We start from the raw sequence: 18,990 nt of genomic DNA, 5'->3' as shown, positions 1-18,990 counted from the left end.
GAGAGAGTCAGCTTCCACGTGGGTTGGAGCATACTTCATGTAAGAGCGATTTTAATGTGATTTCAGCTCTTCGTAGAGGGGACTGTCCCAGCTCTGTCACTGTCGCACTCACTTCACAGTGTGTCAAGCACCAGCGTTGCCATGGATTGGTTTCAAATAACCCTTTATATATAATTTTATATTCATATATAGTTATATCAAAACCGATAGTACATAGTATAACTGGAAGAAAGAACTAAACTTAGAAGGATATGCAGAAAGGATGGAGTTTGTGAACACAATAAATAAAAGTTCCCTCCCCCTCCCAGCCACCCCCCAACAAAACAAAAACAAAATACCAGCTGTAATGTACATGGAAAATTGTGCACAGCAGATTTTTTTTTATAAAAAGTAGATTCAGGAGCACATCCAATTATAAATGATTGTTAGGAAAATCATATAAAACAATGGAATACATAAAAGTGTCAAGAGTAACCGTCAGGGTGCGAAATTCCTCGTGGCCAGCGCCGTGGCGAGCAGTTCTCCGGCAGCGTTACTACCAGGCCGATGTCCACGGAAGAGTCTCCAGGTGCAAGCAGCACAGGCAGGTGGAGGATTTGAATTTCATACCCTGATTCATAGTCTTCACAACTCCATGTGCAATTTCAGAAAGACTCGTCGTTGACGGCTGACATGTCGCCCTTTGGAGTGGAGGAGCGGGAGGAGCCCTTGTCTGTGCTCTCGGACCCCGAGCTGCTCTGGTTCTGCTGCTCCGACCCTGCACTGGAGGTCACTGTGGATGAGGACGTTGAGGAGGAGCGAGTCTTTTCCTTAAAGTCTGTAATAATGACGGTGACGTTGCCCACAGTCACTGCCAACTGCTGTGCAGTGCTCCTGTCCACGTTTTTCAGTCGGGGCCTGAAAGCAAGACCACCGGGGAACAGCCAATTAAATAAGCTGTGGATTGAAAACGATTTCTGGCAGAAATCATCAATGCACAGAGACTCCACAACACTGTGGCAGTGAATCTGTTCCCACTGCCACCAAGCTCACCACAACGCTGCGGGTAACCTTACCACAGACCACCAGCTACAAAGCTCTGGATCACTCCCAATAGTTACCAATTTATCTGTCTCCTGTTTTGGCCACTGTGATATAAAAGTAGCCCACATATGAGGTTAAAAGTCTCAGACCCAGTTCTTCACCCCACCCCTTAGCCTACAGAACCTTCTGGCTCTTGACTATAACTGGGTAAGCAGAGCAGCACCTCGGCATTGATTCTATTTCCAGTACCTGGAGTTGTGATTCGACTCACTGGTCTTCGTTGCAGCATTTGCAGACTGTATGCTGTTGGCTTCGCTGGGAGGATCTTTCAGAATGTCAGACTTTGGTCTAAAGGGCAGGGGCACCGAAAGAGGCATTAAAGGAGGTCTCAGATTCACCTGCAAAACAACACGCTGCGCTGAGTTACCCAGGAACTTACTTTGTTTTCTTGTTGGTATTTTTCTTGGTGACACCAGGACTGATCTCCTTCTCCTTCTCAGGCTTCTCTCTGTCCTGCTTCTCGACCTTCTCCTTCCTCTCCTTCTTCGGGGGTGGTGGGGTGGCGTACTGCTGCGCCACCTGTTGTGCCACCAGCTGAGAATTGATTCGAGGTTTTCTAGAACATTCCAGGAAAGACAGAATTATTTACTTTATAAATATTTCTTACAGTTTTTATTTTGGTCTCCTAATTTCTTAGGTATTTGATTACTGGTATCTGGGCATCTCAAAACTCAATTATATGGTGCTATTTCTACATTACTGTTTCCATGTAGCACAGATGAGTCCACAAAACTTTTCTCCTTCAATTTCACTCTCTGTAATGCCACAGACACGTGCTCACGAACAGTAAAAATGTCTTTCAGCTAATAAAAGGGGGACACTTTCCAAGAGTGCTGAGACACTGCTTCTTGTGAGCTGTAAGATACACTGCCTGCCAGCTCTCCAACACTCTCGGCTGGAGGAGAGGGTTCATCTCTTCTTATCAAATGGACACTGGTAATCCCTTGAAAAGAATAAAGTTACAAGTGTGACATTCACTCCTCAATCTAATTACTCCGACCTGGTCTGTTCCCCTGCAGCTCTGTGATTGGCGTGGACAACACACAGAGAGAAGAGGTAACTGTGGTTTGAACGAGCTCCCGGGGCGCAGACTGAACATCATTATAACAAATCTTAGGCAAGTGATACAGTCACTGTCACTTCAATCATATCCCCACCCCCACCTCCCATCTCCAACTGACACTGGCTCTCAACACTAGTGCTTACACACTAAGTGGTGTGGACACTTCTCATAATGCACACGCACTCAGACCCCAACGGGGAAGGAAGGAAAGAGAGACTATACAATATTAATTTTCAAAGGCAGCCCTATCGTGATGGACATGCACAGTATATAATACACTCTCTAAGTAAGAGGCAGGAAAACAAGCATCCAAATGGATCCACTCATATGGTAAAACGATCAGTTAGTTGCCACAATGTAACGATCCCTTCAGAGTCTCCAGCTCCCTCTCCACTCCCCAGAATGGAGTACTGGACAAAAGAACAACAAAACAAAGGGAGCTGCTTGACACCTGATGTGCTGTCCCCTAAGTACAGCACGGTCCCTGGGTCACTGGAGCACCTCGTGGGAGCAGGTGCGTGTGGCTGAGAAAGTAGGGCAGGACGAGAAGGGGAAGAGCCCGCTCCACAACACGCCGAGGCCAGCCCGAGCGTGGAGACACTGATCTGTTTGGAGGCTTCAGCACCGGCTCAGCGGCGGTGTGTCTGCCAGAAAACATGCCAACAGAGGTACGATCTCAGAGCCCGTTTCCTGCTGGCCTCCAGCATCAGACACACCTCAGCCTGGAGCACAGCTGCCTCAGTTGTCACTGGGCAAGGGGTTCAAACAAGATGTGAAGCATCCCTAGAAAAAAAAGGAATGTACGTACTCTGAGCCTGGCTGGCCCCCAATCACACACAGGACTCCCGTGAAAAACAACTAGAAACACTCCACACACACTTGCTGGGGACACAGCAGATTAGCTGCTATAGGGATCTCTAAGCAGTTTAAATCAGTGCCACACACCAACCAGGACTCGCCAGAGTAAGCACTGCAAACAAACCATTCAAACTTGATGGAAAACTACACCGTGAGGGAGAATGTCAATTCCGCTAGTATGTGCACTTCACTCTAGGCAAATCTAACACCAGCCAGAGTATCTTCAACAGAGAGGCCACAGGTGTGCCAGGTGCCTGCCCCAGATAGCTCCCACCTAATCACCAAGCTCATCCCCTCAGGGAAGAAGATACCCTACAACATTCTAGAACATCACTTAGCACCCTGCCCTGGAACTGCCAATCGACTATATACTCAACAGCAAAAGTGCATCTTAACTCTCTTGGTTAATAAAATGATCTACTGGATAAACAACGAACAAACACTGCAGAAAAGACAGAGCACAGTGAGTGAGTACAGGGAAGAGTGCCCAAGCTTCGGTGACCCAGGAAGTCAATGCTGGCTTTTAGAAGAACAGGCCACACGGGATCAGGGCTGTCGAGATGAAGGAAATGAAGCCCACCAGAAGGGCACTGGGGAACAGGGATCCTTCTTGGAGAGCTGGGGTGCTGAGGGGGAGCGGGCCCTGGCCACTAGGAAGGGTCGGGGAGCAGAGCTAAGGAGATGTCCACAGGGAAGGCAGACAAGTCGTGCTGTGCTCTGAACGAGGGAGAAAGACTGAAGGCCATCAGAGACGGGTGACCTCACGGGACAGGAAAGAAAACTCTCAAGGAAGTCCTGGGAAGGAAATGGGGACACTGTGATTTTCTGTGACAGGAGAGGAATAAATGAAGGGGGTTGTAGGCAGAATATGGAAATGAAAAATCAGAGAAGAGACTCAGAAACCATGGACATTAGAAACGGTGCCTGGCTGGGTGAGTAAGCAGCAGGCACCGACGGCAGGAGAGAGCTGGCAACGGGCAGCGAGAAGAGGAAGCGACTGGCACCTCAACAACTGTCCTTCATGGCTGAGTGTGGTGTGCCTGATAGAAGCTCCAGCTACCCCGACACCCTGCTGTCCAGAGAGGACTATTCCCAGACAGGGCCAGTTCACCAAGGCCAAGGGCACACTGTGGACAACAGGTGTTGCCCAGCTCCATGTTTCTGCCATGGGCAACCATTCTCCAACACTCCAGCAAACACCCTCAGGATCCTTCTTCAGCACACACAGCACCGCACCACACACACACACACACACACACACGCACACACGCACACACGGGAAAGGAGTTACAAGCCCGAACACGCAACCTGTGCACATAGCTGTGTGCCTGTTATCGTGTGCGCGTAAGAAACCGGACTTGACGAGAATGGTGAACAGTTCGGTGTCCCTCTCCTCTCATGGTCAAGCAAAACAAAATTTCACACTTGAAAAGGACCCAAGGCTATAGGGATCTGACTGTTGCCAAGAACCCTGAGGTGTTGCTAAACCCACCTGTGCTGCCTGTGCTGTCGCAATGCCACAGCCACGTCCTGAGCACCAGTCCACTCGGCCCTCCTCCACAAAACCTCAACAGCAGATGAGCACTTCTGCCTTTAATTACTGCAGCTGCTACTTCAAGTGAATTCCCCCAGGGTCCAGGAACGAACGGGTGAGGTAGGAAAACACCTAATTAATTCTGAAAAGGCACAGTGTTTCCGAACAAAGGGCACGCAGCCGGGTCCGGCTCGCGCCCTGAAAGCCGTGTGGCAGGGAAGGGCCACAGGAGTGAGACCTCCTACAGGCCCTCTTGTTCCTGCCATGAAGGTGCTGCCGTGTCCAAACTGCTCTGCAGCTCCTGCCATCTGTCCCCTCCGTGTGCCGGAATGGCCCTGGCCATCCTCCAGTAAAAGCCGCACACACAGCACTCCCGGGAGGCCGCAAGCCAGGACGCTTCCCATCAGACATTACCAGGTGCCCGAGTCGAAGAGGCAGACTGGCTCCTGGCACCACAGGACAGGGCACACGAAGCACAGCACCCCGAGGAGGAGTCGGCCTCCGTCGGCCTCCGTTATACATCGGGACTGAGAAGCAGAAAGATTGCAACACTTACCTAAGTGATCGAGCTGGGATTTTGAACTCAGATCCAGTTGGACTCCCCATGGGCTCCTCTTATGAAGGTGACTGCAAGGAGTCTCTCCACCTCTGGAGGGCCTAGACACGTGTGCGCGCACACACACGCACGGTGTTGGGGTGCTGTGTGACTTGAGCACAGGGCACTAGTGGTGAAACACGGAGGTCCACCCCAGGCCACAGTTCAGCCATATACCTCTGGAGACTCCCACTACCCTCATTAGTCTCACTGACTCTACTCTGGCAAGAAGACGTCCTCATGGGGAGAGAAAGGGCAGGAGGAGCTGGCAAAGATGCTTTCCCTGCCTTTGGAACACTGCCTGAAACAGATGAACCCTTATCATGCTACTGAACACTGCTGGCCATGACAAGAGCTCCTTCTGCAGATTTAGGTTGCTCAATGAAATCTCCGCGTCACACAGCAAACTAAGAGCTCGTCAATGGGCAGAACTTTCAGTGTGCTCTAGAAAGATCATTCTTCAATATGAAGCTGAGAGTCTGGGTTCTCCAAAATCACCTACATTTCCCAACTAACAGCCTTCACAATATAGTGAAAAATATTAGATGACAAGTCATAGCTTACAGCTTTTGGTGTCCAAGCCTCTGATAAAAGCTAATCAATCAACAAGCAAATGCAAAGCCCTATTTGACCACAAATGCTACACAGTAAATGGGGGGGGGGGGGGCTGTTTACTTTATGAGTAAGTTTGCAATATGAGTAAGTCTGGCAACAAACAAGGTTTTTGTTTCTTCTTCAAAACTCTGTATTTTTTAAACAAAATAATCAAGCAGAACAGAAACAGACTCATAGACACAAAGAACATTTTGACAGTTACCAGATAGAAAGGAAGTTGGGGGACTGGCTGAAAAATGATGGGATTAAGAAGTATCGGTGGACAGTTACAGAATAGTCAAGTAAGAACAGCACATGGAATACAGTCAATAATATTGTATAACTATGCATGGTGTCAGATGGGTACTAGACTTACTGGGGTGATCACTCTGTAAGATATATAAATGTCTAAAATGCTATGTTGTGTGCCTGAAACTCATACAATATTGTACATCAACTGTAACTGAAAAATAAAAAAAGCTATTTTTATGAAACAATGCGTCTTCTTAAAATTATATTGTAAGATGTATTGTGATTTCAATAGTTCCAAATGAAAATCTGCTGTGCAATTGCAGTAACAGACATCGTCAGGAAAACATGTCTATTTGCATTTAAACAGCTAATGTTTCAGAAAAGTCCATTCCATAAAAAGTGAAGTAAATCTTTATTTAAGGCCATCTTAATTTTTGAAAGGAAAATTTTCAGAGTTCAAGTACAGATGAATGAATGAACACAAGTGAGATCACAGAACAAGATACTTCTGGGACTGTTTTGATGTGTGTACTTGTGTTGTTGGGGAACAAAGGCAAACCATGTATTTTTTAAAGGGACATGTTTTTCATGTGCTTCCCTACCCTCAGCTACCGCAGGCACAAAGGTAGACACGTCCTCACGGTTCGGGCAACAAAGAGCAAGAGGCATCTCTAACAAATCACACTTCTTCCTTACATCCAACTCTTCCATAATGATTGTTTGTGCATTTTGCCAACTGAAAGAATTCCGTCTTGTGTTTCACTTTTCAGTTAATATTCACCAAAGGCTCTAAAATCAGACAACTCATCCAACAAAAAGGAGGGGGCACTTTACGACTTATAAAATGTCTTCAAGTCAGCTTCCATGGCCTTTGAGTTCTTTGGACTGTTTTAGACACCCCCCCCCCCCCCCCCGCCTTGGCAATCTGTTCTCTGAAGAATGGACAACTTCAAGGGTTTGACAACTCTGTGAATGCCTTTCCACTTAGCTCACTCTATCTGGGGCCTACGATTCTTCATGACAGATCACATCATGGTACTGTAATCACACGGAGCCTTTCCACATGGCCTGTTTTCCTGTCCCCAAACTCAAAACACCATTCTAAGCATGTGCAATGCAGACTGAGATGGGGGTGAATTTCTGCATTACTGATGCCCCAAAACGTAAGAAACCAGCTGGGAATATAGCAAAGTACTCAGTGCATGGCCAGTGTTCAGTAACACCCACTAACTAAAATATTTAAAAAATAAAATGGAATAGCAGTAAAGCCAACCTCAGGGAACTGGGTAGGCCAAATGTGTAAAAATGCTTTCTAAGCTGCACAATGAGGTAATAAATCTAATCTTTGTCTGAACTAGTCTGCATACAATGGTGCATTCCAAGTTGTGAACAAATTGCAGATCCATCTGTAGAAGACAATCCTTTTTTAAATTGGGTAAAGCCTACGTTTATCTCTAAAGCAATGTAAGTGTTAAGCTTTGAGCATTTGTCTATCCCAACAATACCTTCCACTAAACAGAATGGCCCCTGGGGCTTTGATGACTAATAGAGAAAGGAGGCCTGGAGAACAACTTGTTTTCTGTTCATCTTACCCACCGCTCCCCAAGATAACGGAGGAGAAATGCTCTGAGCAGAACACAGAAGAGTTCTAACTCCAACATTAATAAAATGAGACCTTGTGCCAGAAGAGTCCAAGATTTACTGGGATAGCCATTTTGTGAGTTATAGAACGTCTAATCACTGGGATGCACACCTGAAACTAATATAATATTGTATGTCAATTGACTTAAAGAAAAAAAATCACACACACATGATACCTTAAAAGGTAATGTAAGAATCTAGAAATGTCCAGAACAGATTTAAAGAAAGCAGGCTACTTTTAGGGCTCTTTCCCTCCACCTGTGCTTTTTGTTAATGACTAGTGACTTACTTTAGCCTCAACAATTCTAAAAGATAAGTTGGACAGCCACTAAAAAAGAGAGGGTTAACAATCAGACCAAAGAGTCAGAATCTTCAGACTATGAGTCTGATATTCTTGCAGCTACACCATGCTAGGAGAAGAGCTTTCTAATATAAGGTTTTAATACCTTAACATTTTCTGTACCTTTTCCTATTTGTTGTGGTGGTTATCTATTTGGTAGTACTAAGAATCACCAATGTGATCCCAGTCCAATGAAGACTAAACAATGTGTGACAAGTCCATTCCCAGGTAGTTTCCAGGTAAGTGCTTTCTTTACAGTTATTTTATTTTATTTTATTTTATTTTTTTTAATCCTCATCCGAGGACATTTTTCCATTTTTTGTACAGACAGAGTGGGAGGGAGAGAGAGGAAGAGAGAGAGAGGGAAACATCGATGTGAAAGGGACACATCGAGTGGCTGCCACCCGCACGACCAACCAGGGCCGGGGACAAACTGCAACCGAGGTACATGCCCTTAGCGGGAACCGAACCCGGGTCTCTCCGGACCGCAGGCCGACGCTCTAACCGCTGAGCCAAACCGGCCAGGGCTCTTTACAGTTATTTTAAAGGACCGACAATCTTAGAACACTGGACCAATGCTCATCTGCTCAGCTACGGGAAGGCGGAACCACACGACAGCTCCAACCTACTTCTTTTATCATGTGGGAATAAGACCTGGTGCTGGTTTTAAGTCCAGCGACAACAGGGCCCTTGCAGCTCTGATCCAGGCCCTGTCAGCACTACTTAGACCTAGTTGGTTTTGCTCTGGAAAGATTAGTCCTCATGGCCAGAGCTGCTCTTGCCACAGGCCAGGCCACGCTACACCAGGTAATGAGGCTTCACTGAAGCTGACGTGATCAAACATGGACAACTTAAAAAGCCAACTGTCATTCTGCTAGGTCATACGCCGCAGGGCGTTCATCTCCCTCTGCTCCCAGTCTCTCCTCTGTTCTTTTCTCTCCTGAATGGCTCTTTTCCTCTCATGTAAGCACTAGTTCTCATGAAATTTCTCAGATTCTTTGGCTTATCTTCTAGAACAAGCTGCTGGGTGAATGAAGGGGTCTGTGTGTGTTCCAGGCCCTTCTTTCCCATCAGCATGTGCCCTTGACTCAGAAGAACACTCTGCTGTGCCAGAAAATGAGTCCTCTCAAATGGACTAAATTAGCCAATGAAACCAACACAAAACTCAGGGACACGAACAATAGTGTGGTACCTGAGTGGGGAGGGGAGTGGGTGGAGGTGGAAGAGGGTAAAGGGGGTAAATGGGGAAACCAAACCAAACCAAAGACAAGCCATCCCCTCTCTCCTACCTCTCCCCGCTTCTGCCGTCTCCACAGCATTAGGGGGAGTGTGGACTTTGAGGTAGGACAGTCTCTGGACTTTTATCCAGGCCTTGCTACTAAGCTCTGGCAAATTACTCGAAACGGAAACGGGGCCACACCTAAATTAACAGTGCTGAAGTTAAGATTAAATAAGGTAAAGTTCACTTAGCTCTTTCCATAGTATCTGTACACAGAACATGTAGATAATCAACAAATAATTTCCCTTAAAAATATACATGCATGTCGAAGCACTGCCTCCCCAGGTGTGGATGTGTCTGCCACCCTTTCCCAGGGGCTGGGAGGTAAACAGGAAGATTGGCAACGAAAGAGGCTGAGTCTTCCTCCAGAGAACGGCTCTAGAGACCGAACCCAGAACCCAGAACCCACCGGTGTCTGTGTCCTCAAGCTAATCATGCTGTGTAGCAATAGCAGCACCCAACTGACATTTTTTTCTGTGTATTTCGAAGAGACGTTTGGCTTTGCAGATATTCCTTTTAAAAGAGGATGTCTTAGGCAGCGGTTCTCAGCCCGCGGGTCACGGGTCAAACAACCCTTTCACAGGGGTCACCTAAGACCATGGGAAAACACATATTTCCGATGGTCACAGGAACGAGACACCGCTCCTCTGTCTTCTCCAGGTGGGTCCGCCCACACACAGCACGAGGAGCTGTATTAAAGGGTCTTGGCATTAGGAAAGTTGAGAACCACTGCCTTAGAGTATTATGCTGAGAAACAAGCCCATCAGAGAAAGACAAATAGCACATGATCTCACTTATTTGTGGAATATAATGAACAGAACAAGCTGATGAACAAAATAGACCCAGAAAACCTCAGAAGAGGGGGCTGAGGGAGGTAAGAAATAAACCACAGAACTTATATACAAGCATGCATAACCAATGGACACAGACAACAATGCTGGGGACAGGATTGGGAGGAAGGTGTCAATGGGGGAAAAAAGGAGAAACATCTGTAACAACAACAAAAAATACACACACACAAAGAGGGTGCCCTTTATGAGGTCACCAGACTTCAATTGTACAATGTACACGGTGCTACACACAGTCATCAGATAAAACTTGGTTAAAAACAGGCCCCAACAAAACTCAATAGATATAGAACCTGAAATGTTCTAGACTTAGAATTACCGACTTGAATATTCATCTCTCTCAAATGCCCTGAAAGCACACTTACTTACAGATAACTGAGCACTCCCGAGTGTAGGCACTGTGACTTTTCTCCAACTCTGGAACATATATCCAATAAGTAAAAGGAGCTGCAAGTATTTAAGTTTTTTTAATCCTCACCCGAGGACATTTTTCCCTATTTTTGTTCAGATAGAGTGGGAGGGGGGGAGGGAGAGAAAACATTGACATGAAAGGGACACATCAAGTGGTTGCCACCTGCACGACGCAACCAGGGCCGGGGACAAACTGCAACCAAGGTACGTGCCCCTAGCAAGAACTGAACCTGGGTCTCTCTGGACCACAGGCCGACGCTCTAACCGCTGAGTCAAACTGGCCAGGGCGTGTTTAAAATTCTTGAAAACAAAACATCTGTTTTATAAGTCAACCTGGCAGCAACAGATAGGTATCTTACCTCCCAAGGGGGTCCGCAAAACCCTCTCAGGAGGGGTCTACAAGGCCACAATGTTTCCATAATAATTTTATTTTCCACCATAATGCTAAGACATCGATACCCTCTTACGTTCGAAAAACTACATGACACATGGCATCACTGCTCGGATTAGCTACTGAAATGTATGTTTGTATGTTGTGTTTTAAACATTTCTCAGTATTAATTTCTGATATATGAAGTACCTACGGATACAATCAATATAAGCAAAAGTTGCTTGGCGTCCATAATAATTTTAAAGAGCACAAAGGGACCCTCTGACCGAAAACGTGGGAACTGCTACCCTCGAGTCTTGCCACATATTTCAATGTGCAAGTCTGCCTCCCACAGGAAGAACTTTCTTTAGAAGGCAACTTCTGAACAACTCAAGCTTAAATTCTTTCTCAGCAAAACGTCAAAAGGAAATGCAAAAAGCAGCATCACCTCCAGTGGCAGGTTAAGAAAACATTCTGAAATAACAATTAAAAAATATATATTTATTGATTTTTTTGTTTTTTGGAGGGAGAGGAAGGGAGAGAGAGAAACACTGATGTGATAGCAAACAATCGATCGGCTGGCCTCCTGCACGCCGGCAGTCTGGGGACGTGCCCTGACCTGGAATCAAGCCTGCAACGCTTCGGTGCCCAGGATGATACCCAAGCAACCAAGCCACCTGGCCAGGACTGAAAATGACCATTTTAAACTTACTAAACACCAGAACAACTTTCAAGAACTGGGCTTGAGGTATTTCAACCAGGGACCATAGATCTGGCTTCCTCTCCCCTGTGGTACCTAACACAATTTTCACTGAGGTCACTCCAGTAGCCTAAGTAAATGCCCCGCAATAAATATGCCGTTAGCTCTCCCACAGCAAGCCTATGGAAAAGGAACATACAACTCAGACCAAACCCTCAGAGCAAGCCAAAGACCTGCCCCGTCTCAAGGAGGAAAGCCCACGGAGACATCACAGTCCACTCTCCCCGGGCCACACCCGTGCTTCTCACATCCCACCCGGGTCGGCAGCAGAGACGTGACGTGCCCTGTGCTTCCTCCTCGCCCTGGCTTCACCTGGGGCGTTCTGGCTCAGGTTTCCCAATTCCTGAAGCAGACTTTTCCTGGACCTCCTATGTGCTGAGGCAGGATGCTGTGTATGCTGGATGTGCGCATCTATGCTCATTTTCCAAGGAGTTGATACGACATGACACAACAGACTTCAATGGCCAAGATCTCTCCTGAAGGTCCTTTGTGTTTTACGGGGTGCAGCCTACCACACAAGCTGGATCACAGGCCTTTACAGGTTAGATACCTAAGCCCTTCCCTCTATACTTTTTGTATTTCTTTTGGAATCTAACTCGGTGACCTCATTTGAGTTACACGCTCTCTCCAAACTGCTGCGTCCTCACTGGTAAAGAACGACTAGAGCCAGCCATCTCCGAGGTACCTTAACTGACACACTTGTGTTTGATATTTAATAGAAACCATTAGAATATTTGTGCCCTGGCCAGTTTGGCTCAGCGGTTGGAGCATCGGACTGCAGACCAGAGAGTCGGAGGTTCGGTTCCTGCTCGAAGCACGTACCAAAAAAAAAGAGTATTTGTTCTTTAGGCAGGTCTGCAGCGTGTGCTGTAGCTCACTTAGCACTCTGTCAAAGGTCAGGAATCAACAGCACGAGGCACATTCTACAAACTACAGTGTTGGTGTAGTGACTTTGATATGACCTCTCTGCCCCCTAAATGACATACAAAATGACCTTTTAAATCATGTCAATGATTTAAGAGGAATCACAGAAACTACAAATCTCTAAGCAAACCATAGTTTCAAATGCAAATAAACTTGATGAAATCAGTTCTTCAATCAACACTACACTAAAGCAATCCAATATGCTCTGCAAGCTACTTTATGGCTGTCAAAAATCCCATGTGAAATGCACTTAACCATTTTGAAATTACAGCTCATGTTACAAAAACTGTGCACTTGCAAGCACACAAAAGAATTAGTAATTCTTTAAAGAAAAAAAGCAATGACATAATTCAAAGAAATCCAAAATCTAACACATCAGTTGCCCTCTTCAGGTCTTGGTTTCCTCACCTGTAAAATTAAAGTTTGACAAAACTAAGCTAATCTTTAAAGATTCCTTCAAATCTAATCCTTAAAACAGAAACATGCATGCTAGAAAATGATAGTTCTAACAACCTAGCTCATGGTCAGATTATATCATAATAGGTCTCCTAAATCACTAGCATCAAAACTTTCTAAATGCGGGCTGTCACTTCCCCGATGTCCAGTTCAGTTTCTCTACGTGACCACACTGGGGTATTCAGGAACTCGTATTCTCCGCTCTGAGGGCTGACACTATGCATTGTAGGGTGGTAGGGTGTATAGTGGCCTCCACCCACTAGATGCCAGTAGCAAATCCCGACACCCTCCCCACCCAGTTTTGACAGATAAAAATCTCGCCAGTTCCTGGTCAGGGCACACGTCCAAGGTGTTGGCCAAATCCCCAGTGGGGGGCATAAAGGAGGCAGCCAATCGATGCTCTCTCTCACTGATGTTTCTATCTTTCTAAAATCAATAAACAGGTAAAAAAAAAAAAAGGGCTGAACATAAACAAAACAAAAACACCTGTCATGTGTTCATCATTCTAACTGGTAAGGTTGTAAGAAGGAAGGATTTAGGAGGAAAAATCCTAAGAACTCTGAATATACTGATAGTGTGGGTTTTTGTTTCTCTGGGACTACCCCATTCCTCAGACTGTTATGTTCATTATATTCCACAAATAAGTGAGATCATATGAAACTTGTCTTTCTCTGTTTGCCTTGTTTCACTTAGGATAATACTTTCCAGGTCCCTCCATGTCGTCTCAAAGGATGAGATCTTTCTTTCTTACAGCTGCACAGCACTCCATTGTGTGCATGTACCATAGCTTTTTTATCCATTCGTCTACTGATGAACATTTGGGCTGTTTCCAGATCTTAGCTATTGTAAATAGTGCTGCTACGAACATGGGGGTACATATATTCTTTTTGATTGGGGTTTCAGGCTTCTTAGGGTATACTCCCAGAAGTGGGATCACTGGGTCAAATGGAAGTTCAAATTTTAATTTTTTGAGGTAACACCATATTGTTTTCCATAGTGGCTGCACCAGTCTGCATTCCCACCAGCAGTGTACTAGAGTCCCCTTTTCTCCACACCCTTGCAAACACTTGTTTGATGATTTGTTGATGGTGGCCATTCTGACAGGTGTGAGGTGATACCTCATTGTTGTTTTAATTTGCATCTCTCTGATGATTAGGGATGTTGAGCATTTCTTTATATGTCTCTTAGCCATTTGTATGTCCTGTTTGGAGAGGTGTCTATTTAGTTCCTCTGCCCATTTTCTAATTGGGTTGTATGAGCACTTTCTATATATTGGAAATTAACCCCTTATCTGATATACCATTGGCAATGATGCTCTCCCATACAGTGGGTTGTCTTTCCATTCTGATGATTGTATCTTTTGCTGAGCAGAAGCTTTTGAGTTTGATGTAGTCCCATGTGTTCATTTTCTCCTTTGTTTGTTGTGTTGCCTTAGTGATGTATCAGTGAAAATTCTGATTCGCATTTGTCTGAAATTTTGTTGAATACATTTTCTTCTATAATTTTTATGGATTCATGGGTCACATTTAAGTCTTTTATTCATTTTGAGTTTATTCTTGTGTATGGTGTAAGTTGATGGTCTAGTTTCGTTTTTTTGTATGTAGCTGTCCAATTTTCCCAGCACCATTAATTAAAGAGGCTGTCTTTACTCCACTGTATGCTCTTGCCACCTTTGTCAAATATTAATTGAGCATATTGCCTTGGGTCTATTTCTGGGTTCTCTGTTCTGTTCCACTGTCAATATGCCTGTTCTTGTGCCAGTACCAGGCTGTTTTGATTACAGTGGCTTTGTAGTATAACCTGAAATCTGGTAATGTGATCCCACCTACTTTGTTCTTCTTTTTCAAGATTGCTGTGGCTATTCGGGATCTTTTTTGGTTCCATATGAACTTTTAAAGTACTTGTTCTAATTCTGTAAAGTATGTCATTGGTATTTTGATGGGGATTGCACTGAATCTATAGATTGCTTTGAGTAATACAGACATTTTAATGATGTTAATTCTTCCAATCCATGAACAAGGTATGTGCTTCCACTTTTTTATATCTTCCTCTATTTCTTTTTTCAATGACCTGTAGTTTTCTGTGAATAGGTCCTTTATTTCTTTGGTTAAGTATATTCCTAGGTATCTTAATTTTTTTGCTGCGATGATAAATGGCATTGTTTTTTCAGTTTCTCTTTCTGTGAGTTCATCATTGGTGTATAAGAATGCTGTCGATTTCTTGACGTTAATTTTGTATCCTGCTACTTTAGCTAATTCATTAAGTCAAGTAAATTTCTGATGGAGTCTTTGGGGTTTCTACGTATAGTATCGTATTAAGTTGTATGATCATGCTTCTCAAATATTTTGCAACAGATTTATTAAATAAAGTCCTGCACTGCACAGCAGCATGTAGATTCATCATAAGCTATATCATTCACACTGACTGAACACGGTATCTTTGATAATTCTAGGCATGGCTAAGATCACACATGTAGCCAGGAACCAATCAGCTGCTGAGATCTAAGGAGCATCACTCTAAGGGGCAGCACCTGTTCCAGGAGAACCCAAGTAATGTGCAGAGAACCTATGTGTAACACCACGAGACCAGCCGGTTCGATCACTACACAGAGGCTTGAGGGAGGACTATTTTGATGATCTCGACACAATTACAACTGACAGTTAATATCATCCATACTTCAGGCATTTCAGGGTAATCATGGTTTTTATTTCCGGTAAGGGCAGAAAAATTTTAGGGTATCTTACACTTCAAATGGTTAAAAATTAGAAGTGAATGAAGGTCAAGACTCTGAAACCACCAGTACCTATCATGTAGAGACACTAGCACTGAGTTTAAGAATTCCTTTAACTCAATAAATACAATTTTGTTTTTCCTGGGGCAGCGGGAGACCATGTGACACAGGTTGAAGATGGGAGTGCATATATAAATTTAAACAGTACAGTAAATTTTGAATTAAGTGTTCTTCAAATTTGTTATACATGGATTATGCATTTCTCAGAAATACTAAACAAAATAATTAGAATTATTTGGATAAGAACAGAATAAATAGGAGGCATTCTGAGATCATTGTCAATTGTCACATGGAACACCCTGACAGGTCCAACGTAGGTACCTTAGTGGCTAGAAAATCAGTCATGTAAATATCCAAAGCCACTTTAGCTAAATAAAACATCTGTTGAAACTCTTGATAACCAAGTCTTTCTAAACGTACCCTTTAATACTGAAGCACACAGGGAGCGGTGTTGAGGACATTAGGTTAACAAATACGTGCAGCCCTACCCAGGCGCACTTTCCTTACTTAAGCAAAATTCTCAAAAGAACTTTCCAAGCAAGTAAGTGTGGTGAGATGGTGAGCATGCACTACTGCCGTGTGCAGAAGACCTCCGTGGAAATACTCTGGTATGTTCCCTTCTCTTCCTCAACCTTCACCCACCGCAAGGGTCTCAGGTCCTGCCCACCACCCGTCGCCACTTTCACATCCTCTCTGCCCTCTTCTTCTAAGCCAGGACCTGAACACCTTCGTCCACGATGTCCCATCTGGTCATGTTTTGTCTTCTCTTCAGTCATCTTACGTGAGACTACTAAGACCAAAGGTCCAAAGAAGCAAGTGCAGCTTCTATTTCTCTGCTTGAAGCCTCGGCCCACACCTGTGGCTGACAGAAGTGAACCTGAACTCAGCTTGAGATAACAGGGACCCTCACAGTCTGGTTCCAGCTCCTCCTTCCCAGCTTGCCTTTCCCTCTACTCCACCCCAGGCTGCTTCTGAGCTCTGGCTCAAGCCACACAGGACTTGATCTTTTCAGAAAATACTTTACCACTCAGGAGCTTCTCTGTTGATCCCCAAGCTTCTGAAATGACCTTCCGCATACTGCCCTGCAGAACCCATGCCTACTTTCAAGTGCAGTCAGATGCCAGCTCTTGCCCAACTTCTGCCAAGTCAGTTTTATGGCCAGATATGCAGGTTCCCAAACCAACCTGACAGACCTCTAGTACTTAATGCTCTGTCTTTAAACATCTCCCTGTTTATCAGTCTCTCCCTACCAGATTATGAACATCTGTGAGGCAGTGTTAACCTTTAAATTTTATGCTGTATCCCTAAACAATGACTTGTTTCCTGACAGGAGCTCGGTGAGTGCTGGCTGCAGGAGCGCACGGAGCATCGCACTGTCACGGTGCTGTCCTGAGCGGTCTCTCTGGGCCTCCGAACCAAGAGACTTTGTGTATCACCTCTCATACTTCCATTCCCGAGCAAAAAGCCTAGGGCATAAAGGAGTCTCAATGAACATAACTATGTACCCCAGTGAAAGAAAAACTCCCAGTTTAAAGAGGGAAAGGGAGGAAAATTCACAGGCAATGGAGTGCTCCCTGTAAAGAGGCACTGTGATCAGTGTTCTATATTCTCACAACTTCCTAGTTGTTGAAGGAACCATAGCCTAAAGGCCCAGCAGTAAAAAGCTCAAGCAAGCAGTTCAACTCAGTCCACACTCTTTGCACACATCCACAATGCCCACCCAGCGAACCCTGAGAAGGGAGCGAACCGAGCCAGCGAACGGGAGGGAAACAGAGAGGAAAGAACACCAAACAATACTAAAAGCTGCAGCAAATGAGGACTAAAAAAACAAGTCTCTGAACATGCAGATCAAGAGGTGCTTCTCTTACGTTCATTCACTAGATTACTCGTGTCCCCTTGCTCAGATATCCCGACTACTTTAATACCCCCACGACTGCACAGGTGTGACAACAGCAGGCTCTGCCCTGCTCCCCAGTGCCTGTATTTGTAACTATCTAGGGCCAAGGGAGTAAGACAGCATTCTTTGGAAGTCAAGTCTAAGTCCTTCAGAAATGCTCTGCTCTTTTCCGTTTTTCTATCAAAATAAAAAAGGTCAACAGGTAGAAACAACTGACTTCTCAAAGCATGGGACAGTCTGCTGCTTCACCCTAGAAAAACCACATCATCACAAGAGGAAGCACTGTGGCGTCAAGAGGGTTCTCACACCACCATCAAGATCTCCAGTTACAGGCTCACCAGAAACCTTAGCCCACACCAAGGGGTGCTGGGCACACGGAATGGCGGCACAGCACGTGTGTACAAACCGCTGCCGCCATCCGGACACCAGGTGTTTCCAAGTCGGTGTTCCACTCAGTTAAGTATCTGCCTTTGGCATCAAAGGAAGTCCATCTGCATATGCCTCATGCAACACAGCTGTGAGAAGGTAAGAATCCGAGTGTTCCAGAAATGACTCTGACCTATCTGTCTGACAGAAAGTCCTCCAAGCTAATTGCTACAAGTTCACTGTATTCAAAGATCTGCTACAAGTTTGATTCACTAACTTGCAAAGATAAAAAAGAGATTTTCTCTAATGCTTTTTTAGAAGTCTAAAAAGAAATTTTAAACATTTCATTTTTAACTAATTTTAAAGTTGTAAACATAGGTAGAGTTCCTGTATACCACTCACCCAGCTTCCGATGGTGACATCTCATGTAAATAGTACAATCATCAAAATGAGACAATGAACTGCCTCAGTCTACAGCACCCTAACTAAACTGAGCCCTGCGTTCACACCCACCCGCTCCCCGTGCACACCCCTGCCTTTTCGAGGCCCCCACGGCACATTCTGTCGTTCTCCAGTTGGTCTCCTGTCAACAGCAGCTCCTCAGTCTCTGGTTTTAATGGCCTTGACACTTCTGAAGAGCACTGTCAGTTATTTTGTAGAGATGTCCCGCATTTTGGGTTTGTCTGATGTTTAACAAAGTTTTCTTCTTTTCCTTTCTTAAACCCTCAGCTGTGGATGTGTTGTACTGACTTGAGGGAGAGGGGGAGAGAGATGTGACATAAAACGGTATGTGCCTCAACTAAGGACCAAACCTCGACCCTTTTGGTGTAATGGACATTGCTCCAATTGACTGAGCCACCCGGCCAGGGCTGTCTGATGTTTTCTTATGGTCAGAATGAGGCGATACATTTTGACAACACCACAATAA

General features: G+C 45.0%; 1 protein-coding gene across 1 annotated transcript in view; it reads right to left on the bottom strand.

The window, feature by feature from the left end:
* Positions 1-374: 374 nt before the first annotated feature.
* The window catches only part of LOC118633025 (RING1 and YY1 binding protein), a 77,727-nt gene continuing 59,111 nt past the window's right edge, over positions 375-18,990 (bottom strand). The window contains exons 3-5 of the mRNA XM_036266434.1: positions 1,463-1,639; positions 1,273-1,371; positions 375-897 (exon numbers count right to left, since the gene is read on the bottom strand). Of these exons, the coding sequence (XP_036122327.1) occupies positions 645-897; positions 1,273-1,371; positions 1,463-1,639 (529 nt within the window). The 3' untranslated portion in view covers positions 375-644. The remainder of the gene's footprint in view (positions 898-1,272; positions 1,372-1,462; positions 1,640-18,990) is intronic.

This window comes from Molossus molossus, unplaced genomic scaffold, assembly GCF_014108415.1.
Source record: "Molossus molossus isolate mMolMol1 unplaced genomic scaffold, mMolMol1.p scaffold_m16_p_18, whole genome shotgun sequence".
Lineage (NCBI taxonomy): Eukaryota > Metazoa > Chordata > Mammalia > Chiroptera > Molossidae > Molossus > Molossus molossus.
Note: the sequence above shows the minus strand (reverse complement) of the source record. Positions and strands in the feature narration are given on the sequence as shown.